This window comes from Pinus tabuliformis, chromosome 1_1 (assembly GCF_031772625.1).
Source record: "Pinus tabuliformis cultivar Carrire ecotype Pingquan chromosome 1_1, CPIR1, whole genome shotgun sequence".
Classification (NCBI taxonomy): domain Eukaryota; kingdom Viridiplantae; phylum Streptophyta; class Pinopsida; order Pinales; family Pinaceae; genus Pinus; species Pinus tabuliformis.
In genome coordinates, this window is record NC_142297.1 from 548,652,549 (window position 1) to 548,661,715 (window position 9,167).

A 9,167-nucleotide genomic window follows, 5' to 3' on the forward strand; every position below is an offset into this window, starting at 1 on the left:
TAAATGTACTCGACCTATCACCTTATTAATTACTTATTTCCTGGCGTATTAGATATGCCATAACGAATGCTAGAGTCTAGGTGTTAGGTAACCTCTTGTGGGCTATATACTGCCTATTCTTACCATAATGGGGGGAATCATCAATCATATTTAATTGGAGTCTATACATATTATCATAGAACAATAAAAGGTGCAATACCAGGGCACGCAGCATATAATTTCAAAGTTACTTATTACTAATCCATCATAAATACAATCTACCAAATTTAGAAAGAAACTAGAAAGGAAGAGACTTAATTGTCAAAAGCAATTACATCTGCTATAAGGCATACCGAAAAAAAAATGAGAATTAGGGCATTACCAGAGTGGTGGAATCCAACCAAGTCCTCAAATTTAACAAGAATCAATTAAGTAATGACGATTCGAATTTCGGGCTAAAAAGAAAAGCATTTTATCGACTAGTTTGAACCTGCTTTATACGCACTTACTCAAGGGGTTTTGAACATGGGTCCCAACACCTTGCTCACCTCACAACTTCCCACAAGACCAAGCACCCATGGGCTTTGAAAATAGATACTTAACCAACCTCACCCATATGCAGTGTAACATCCTTAATGATTATATGCACTATCAAAGGCAAGAAGAAAATAAAATTAACTAGGTAATTCCTTTTTATGTTTATGTATGACATTGTTTGCAGTATGTCATTTCTCCCTTGGAGCAGAAAATAACCATAGATTGTCAATATCCATATCCCCTCGAAGAAGAAACAATAACAGGCTTCTACAAATGCTCTGAAATAGTTTCATGTAAAGTGTACCCGGATGATTTAATCATATTCTTATCTTCATAAGGCAGGAACAAGAATCTAAGCGAATTCAATGCTTGAAATTCCTCCTCTATTCATTGGCACCATGACAGCATAGCAATAAATACCAAAACCAAAGGAAGAATAAATACATTTCACCTTTTGAAAGGTCTCGGGATCAGTAACTAGGCTTATGCTAGCAGAACTACTTATCTTCACAATGAATTGAGAAGCTACTTGACAAAGGGAGAAGCCTGCAGCCTTAAAATCATATCTTTTACATGTATGGATTGAACAATCTCTTGCAGTGATCTCAATGAACTCACTTCCCCTGCATGTACAACAATGAATTTAATCATTCATTGATAATACAGGCAACTTATTAATAAGAATCCACGTGACCATATATATCTTGTTCTTATAGGCTTTGGAGAAAGCTGTCTGAGGATGAAAATGAGTGATAGGTTCACCTGAAATGTCGGAACATAAATCCTCCCGCAGTTTTCTCCGAAACTTATATGAACAATATGAACTGCAGATATCTACACTCCCTAATCATATATATCTTTTCAACAGATGGAAATGTTCCTGATTCCAGTTTACATGTAAGAATAAAAATGGGCAGACAAAGGTCAGCTCAGAGCTGGATCTTTCAGACACACCTTACCATAGTTGTCACTTAGATAAACACATCCTCGGGATTGTCAAATGCAAAATTGTCATTTTTTAATTCATTTAGCATCGCTTGTATATCAATGACTGTTTCCCCTTTTCCTTCCTCAGCCTGCAAGAGACGACAAAACATCAGCTTTAGGCTGCAGTGGGAATAAGTGATAGAATGTGATCCATTATTAATAATTCTGTGGGATGTCACCGAAATCTATAAGCAAGAATACAGTGGTCTGAATCATTTGTCACGGCATATAGCAGTTTATCCATTACTAAAATGGACCAGAGTCTCAAGATGATTGGTAAGTGTGTGGGGTTTCTTAGCAACCACACACCTGAGAAACTCATAAAAATGCTACATCTAGAGATCTAAGTATGATGCTATCAACAATTCAAGCAATATGCAGAGCTTACTACAAGTTGAAGTTAGGCTAAGATTAACTTCACCTCATCTACATTCCCAAATTTGCAGCAGGTTCAGTGACCCCTATCGTTAATACGTTCCCTTTCTACGGTGTGAAGACAAAAATGATATACATATTACAGACCTATCAATTCCTAGAAATCTTCTTGATTTCAGATTAAATTGAGTGTTGGGATGGCACTATAGTTCATAATACAATACAAATGTATCCAGCTTATTGAAGCAATCTGTCAGATACTTCGAAGAGAACAGCTCAGCAGAAAAATTGCATATTCAAAAGCTACAAAGCCAACAGTCTGGACTCTGGAATGCTTCTGAAAAAAGCGCAATGCTGTTACTCAGAATCCAATGGTCATGGCAATGAAAAAGTAACAAACAAATTTAAAAGACAGAAGGCATGCTCTGTTTGAGACAGACCACTTCCAAATAACTTGCCTTGCATCACCAGGGCCAACCTACTCCGCTCAGGGAAGGTCCTGATCAACCCTTTCATTAGGTGGGTTGGGATAATCTTACCGTCATTACTAAGGGAGAAGGATATGTTATAACCTTTATCTGGGACATTTACAGCAAAAATATTCAAGTACTTCTATATCAAGCAGTCACTGATCAGGACTGGAATCTACCTCATGTATATATTTGATCAAGATCATCCAGTTGGTTAATCCGATTTTCAACCTTTACTCTCTTTTCATTATGAAGAGGGTTCCCGGTAAAGAAATCCAACAGGGAATCTTGAATGGAAAGCTCAACTTCCCCTGTCTTGAGTTAAAAGCCAGCCACAATTCCTGCCCCAAGAGTATTCCAAGGATGCCTTGTGGATTTGATTTTGATTTTGAGATGGCAAAGTTCAGGGCTGAAATGTAATTCCATGCTTATTAGGCACACAGATTGTCACCATGGCTTGAGAGGTCTGTGCCGGTTCCTTAGGAAAAACCAGGGAATAGTCTATTCAACTTACAACACCAGTTTGCAAATACTAAACAATATACAGATTGCACACACAAACACAGCTACACTATCCTGCAAATGAAATATCAAGGTACACAGTCATCATTCTTCCCTCGACCTCTCGCTGACACAACTATATCTCAATACCCTTAAACATGAGCAATATGCCACAGACTAACACCCAAATGGCAAATACGAGTTGATATTTCTTTGTAGACCATGTCTGTTGTGAATTCCACAAATTTAGGAGTTACAAACAAAATAGGGTTCATTACATATATGTCACGATTCAGAAAAAATCTTACAACACTTACAAATCTTGAAGGCCCAACGTTCATAACTTCTTTAAAGTCATCCCGAGTAATGTTCCCCTTCATCTGGATATTAGAGTAACCAAACAAACGGTCAACTGAAAGGCATAGGCAACCAATGTATGCATATGTATATATGGGCAACCAATCTAATGAACCAATTACAGAAAGTTCTGAAAAGGTAAATTCATTCTGTAATCTCTAAATTGAATGAAAATAAGATAATAGGCATCTAATCCAATGATTCAGTTACAGGGCCATAGATGCAATCACCAGATTGAATGAAAATAAGATAATGGATATCCAGTCCGATGATGAAATTGCATACCCATAGATGTACTGACCAGCTTGAATCAAAATAAGAAAATCAGCATCTAAGTCCAATGATTCAGTCACAGATTCACAGATGCAATCACCAGATTGAATCAAGATAAGGTCATGGCCATCTTATCCAATGATTCAATCGCAGACGGTACACCCACAGATTCAATCACTAGCTGGATTCAAGATAAGACAATAAACATCTACTATAATGTTTCTATTATTGGACCGCAGATCGCCAGTTTGAATCAAGATAAGATAATGGCCATCGACTCCAAAGAATCAAAGCCAGACCCATGGATACAATCACCACTCGACTGGAAAAGAAATGTGCATTTAGTCCAAGGATTCAATTACAGACACCCGAATGCAGTGACCAGTACAATCAAAGTACGACAATGGGCATCTAGTCCAATGATTGATTACAGACCCATAAATGCAATAAGCAACTTGAATTAAAATAAGATAACAAGCAACAGTCCCGAGATTCAATTACAAACTACCAAAACTCACTCTGTGAACCTCTTCAAGCTCTTAGAAACCTACCTCTACGGTATTATATTCCTTCTCGCGTTCACTCAAAGTGGCTCTGGCAACCATGGTTTCAAACTCTTTTCCAATTTTGGAAAGATCGGGAGCTGAAGAATTTCCATGGCTGCTGCAGCTTCCTCCACCGCTGCTGCTGCTACTGCTGCCCCCACAGCAGCCACCTCCACTGCTCGCTGCAGGGACCACCATTTTCAAACCCCGATGCCTCCCTGATATTCTTCCCTTTGCAAAGTTTGTGTAGTTTGGTAGCCATGGATGTGGCCCTTTACTCGTGTTGGAGGATGAAAATGCTATGGGAAGAGTGCAAACAGAAGCCATGACCATTCCTACACTGAGGAAAGATGTATGGGACGGACCGTGAAAACTAGTTTACTAAAAATTCGGAGCAGTGAGATCGCTCACAAGAAGAAACTCATCACATTGGGATTGGTGTGTTAAATCTTATGAAAAACTGGTCCCATCTGACGGCCATAAGGCAAAGTTTGTCCTGTACTGGTCCAATCTAATAACCATAACACAAAGTTGGTTCTGTCCATGAGCTACATATAGGTTCTAAGGAGGATCCGCAGAAACACAGGCTCAAACCTATTTTCTACTTCTTCTGCGTAGATCCATCTTGAGGATCAGTCATTGTTTCTCGGCCAAGTGACTAATATTGAATTATTTTTCCGAATCTTTACAGAGGTTTTTTTTTTTTTTCCAATGGTAGCATATGATATGTTTGGCAGATAGTTTTTGGATAATCTATGTAGTTATGGGTTAAGAAGTTAAGACGTTGAGAGAATTTATGTAGAAGCTTCACAGAAAAAAAACGCTGAATATATTTAATAATGAAGAAGCAATTTGTTTTAGACTATTTTTAAAGGTTAAGATAGTTTTTTCTTTCTTTCTTCTTCCTTATTTATTATAGTTTTATTTAGTTTTGGTTTTGTTTTGAATAATTAATTTTTAATAGTGGGAATTTAGTTTTTGTTGTTTTTATTATTATTTAAATTTAATTATTTATAAAGTGATTTGTTTAATTTTTATTATAGATTATTTAAGAAAAAAGAAGATTATTTTAAAGTTTATAAGGCTAAAAATAGTCTATGGGACAAATTGCTTCTTCATCTAGTTGATGTATTTGGCCCTTTTTTCCGTGTGAAGCCTCACAATAAACAATCTCTTCTTGACAAACCTCTCTAAATAGATTATCCCAAATATCTGCATAACTTTCCGTGTTGTCTTTGAAGGCCTCCCATTCTAAAATGAAATGCTTTTCTGTTTCCACTTTTTAGAAGAACAATAACTTTCATTTCTATTAGTTACTAATTTATTTATTTTTGTTTTATTTCCTTTTTATTTAACTTTTTTCATTTTTCAATACTTATTATTATATTGAAAACATATTTAATTAAATTTAATTATAAAAAATATATATATATTAATAAAAAACAAAAAAACATAAATATATATATATATATATATATATATAAACAATATTAATTAATCATATTTCTTAATTTTTGGTAAAAGCATTCAACTATAATATTTTATTAGTTGTTTTTATTTTTGTGATGAATTTTTTGTCTTTATTATTTTTTAGTTTAATTAAGCTATATCTAAGGTAAGTGGCAGGTACTAACTATTATGTAACCCATGTTAAATTAGCAGTGGGTACAACTAGCAATTGCACCACATGTTACAAAGGAGACTCCGTAAGGTGAGAGCATATGAAAGAATAGCATAGAAGATAGAAACAAAAAAATTATGCAATTTTATTTATTTACCAACATTTCTGTGAGAAAAACTTTGCGGAAAACTTTTAAAAGACCTCTAGTGCTCTTCCATGATCTCTCCATTTAATCTCATCTCTCTCTCCCAAGTACTCTTCATTTGGTGAATGCATTGAAAGAGCATCCATGAGAACCATGGTTTTGGTGGCTTGGAGTTGAGTTGGCATTGATGATAGGAAGAAATTTTGAGGATTTGAAAGAAATATTTTATACTCTGGACCTGTTTCATTGGGGATGAACTTTCTCATAGTATAGGGTTTGTTGGGTACATACCCTCCATATGGGTATTGTCCAAAATTCAAAGAAGCATGTTGCCCTGATGCCACCCAGATTATTGTAGTTAAGATCCCTGCTAGATCTTCCTTTGTCTCCAACTTTGGCCACCTGCCACCCAGATTATTGTAGTTAAGATCCCTGCTAGATCTTCCTTTGTCTCCACCTTTAGCCACTAGGATGCATGTAATAATATCTAGAAAGAGTGTTCCAAGATTGTTGTGGAGAAAGTCAATTATGAGTAAAGAGGGCATGTGGTTGTGTGCATGCTAGAAGAAATTAGGAAGGGGCTAATTTCTAGAAAAGTGGATTGAAGATAAAGCACCATTGCAGAAGGTGCATGTGGAATTTTTTTATTCTTTTAATGTGTTTTGTGTTGAGTTTGCAAATATCAAAGATCGAGTATGTAAATGTTTTTTATTATGATCAAGAAGTCCAAAAGATCAGTGACCAAGAATAAATTGAGTATTTCCTTGAAAGCGATGAGATGAACATTGCATGTAGTTTGTGCACAGATTCCAAGGTTATGAACAATGGGAAAGTTGCAATGTATAAAGGCAGGTAACTTGTGGCTTCACAATAACCAAATATGTTTAAGAAATGATAGTGGTACCTAAAGAGCAAGATGTCATAGGAGAGTACCCCAACTTGAGGCAGCATTGGGTGGTTATTTATGAGGCTTTTGATTCATCAGGTATTGATGGAGAATGGAATATGAAAGTAAAGTCATGTTTTTACTGTCTCAAATTAAACCACATTCCTTGCAAGCAAGTTTGCATCCATGTTAAAGCACCCTTTGTTTTCATATGCAGATGCACTTAAATCCATGAAGTATTTGTATTAACATCTGTATTAATGAAGCCATGTATAAGATGTAATCTCATAATCATTTATCCTAATCATCAATAGTGGGTTTAACTCCTTAGTCCCTTATCACGTTATTCTAGGAGTGTTTAAATTCATCTCATCTATTCACACTTATTAGATTATACTAGGTACTCTAAGGTCCATTTCTATCATTGGTGGGTCCCATTGTGTCCATTAATGGTTTTCCTCATTAAATGGTACTAAAGTAGTTTCTTCTATGCTTGACATTACCTCTCAGATTCATATACTATAGAATTATACCATTAATAGATTTGGAGACTGTTAGGTCCCTATACTACTAATGTAGCCCTTATTGTTATTAGTGCAACCACCTTATTGTATTGTTGTGCCCATGTGGTCCCCATATTGTTTATTATTGTGCCCCATAGAAGCCCACTATTGTTATTGTTGTGCCCTTTCATTATTATTTTTATGTCGGCTCTGATTATATTGTGACCCCTTAGACTCCTATATATAGAAAGGAGGTCTTGTCATTTGTATCATCCAAGAACTGTTCATTTTTGTAATGTAAAGGAGGTTGTCCCCTCGAAGAGGCTAATTTTGAAGTCGTTGATCTATCTCTTATTCTATTTTGTGAGCTGGTTGCATAACATTTGGTATCAGAGCCAAGGAATTTTATTCATTGTAAGATAGCCAAGGAATTGATTTGTTTCCTACATCCAACACTAGAGTGTCAAGTGATGGTTGCAAATGGAGGAACCATAAATTGCTTTGGAAAGTGTCATAATATCAAGATATCCATGGGAGAATGTGTATTGAATAGTCCAATGCTTTCCATTCCAATGGGTGGTGTTGATGTTGTACTAGGAGTCCAATAGTTGCAATCTTTGGGTATGATAGCTTTTAATTTTCAAGAACTTTTTTTTTTTTTTTGCCCCGAAAGGAAAAGAAGTTGAATTAAAGGGTATCGCAGGGAACCCATGAAAGATAATCAACTCTAATGGCATGACAAAGCTTCTAAAGAAAGAACAACGAGGCGTGATTGCACAATTATGTTCACTAGAGGTTCAAACAGTGAAATCATCTATTTCTATAGATCTCCAAAAAGTTATAAGGTTCAAGCAGTGGAAAATCACATTGAGCATCAACAACAAGTTATCCAACTCTTAAAGGATAACCTCACTTTGGCATAGAATCAAATGAAACAACAGGCAGATAAAGATTGCAGCGAAAGAAGTTTTGATGTAGGTGACTAGATATTTTTACAACTACATCCATACAAACAAATGTCCCTCAAGCAAGCTAAGAAGGATAACAAATTATCTCCAAAGTACTACGGTCCTTACAAGGTGTCGCTAAAGATTGGTACTATGTGTTACATAGCATTTTGTCAGTGTCCTTGTACTCCATGTTCCTTGATCTTGGAGGACCTCTACAGTAAACCCTATGTACTTCCCTATCATGAAGAACATCTCTCTAAGTCACTTTCCATCTGCAAAGCATTTTCCCTTTACATCATTTCCAGAGATACTTCCTTTAAACCCAGTTTTAAAGGTCAACGATATCCCTCAGTTTCTTCCCCGCGTCGATTTGTTGAGAATAACGGTGAGCCCCACGCCAATCAGCGTTGTTATCCATTGATTACCCACGTTGATCCTCTTCTGAAAAGATTTTTAAAATGGAATCGAAGCTTCCAGATCTAGAAGCTTAGTGGGTAGAGGCCTGGTAAATGATTAGTCGAGATAGAGCTAAGAGAGATTGTTTGGGCTCCTTTCCCATATTAAAAAGGAACTAACCTAATAGATAAGGATTCTTCCCATCATAAGAGGAACCATATCCCCTCTCTCATACCTATATAATCCCCTGCTATTGCAATCTTTGCTAGCTTTTGGGTTCGGCTAATGGAATGGAAGGGTTGGAATAATATGCAAAAGCTTGTTAATCTTAGCTCTTAGTTTATGCTTGTTAAGAGTTTGTTAAGGGATAATATCTTGTAGGATGTTTTGGTGTGAACAAGGAGAAAGATACCTTAAAATCCCATGATTGAGGTGTTTGAGGAGATGTTAGAGTGATGCTTGGGATCTAGACCCATCAAAGGAAACCTGCAACGCTAAGGCGAAGGTTGTACTTTCCTTTTTGTCATAATAATACAACTGATATTTTGTTTCCTATATCAATTGCAATATTGTATTTGGTAGCTTAAGACTCCTTAGCCTCTTAAGTAGATTGAACTCTATTGTATGATATCATGTGTGCAT

General features: G+C 36.1%; 1 protein-coding gene across 2 annotated transcripts; it reads right to left on the reverse strand.

Moving 5' to 3' along the window:
• Window positions 1-648: 648 nt before the first annotated feature.
• LOC149214289 (uncharacterized) lies at window positions 649-4,757 on the reverse strand. Of its 2 annotated transcripts, none has more exons than XM_089392256.1 (4): window positions 4,031-4,757; window positions 3,167-3,229; window positions 1,476-1,592; window positions 649-1,139 (listed from the first exon to the last, which is right to left on the reverse strand). In XM_089392256.1, exons 1-3 carry the CDS (start codon window positions 4,355-4,357, stop codon window positions 1,488-1,490), a joined length of 495 nt encoding a protein of 164 aa, XP_089248382.1. In that variant the 5' UTR covers window positions 4,358-4,757; the 3' UTR covers window positions 649-1,139; window positions 1,476-1,487. The 2 variants fall into 2 exon arrangements, with proteins under 2 accessions (XP_089248382.1, XP_089248381.1); XM_089392255.1 differs by having other exon boundaries at window positions 1,471-1,592; window positions 4,031-4,754.
• Between the last annotated feature and the right edge of the window lie 4,410 nt (window positions 4,758-9,167).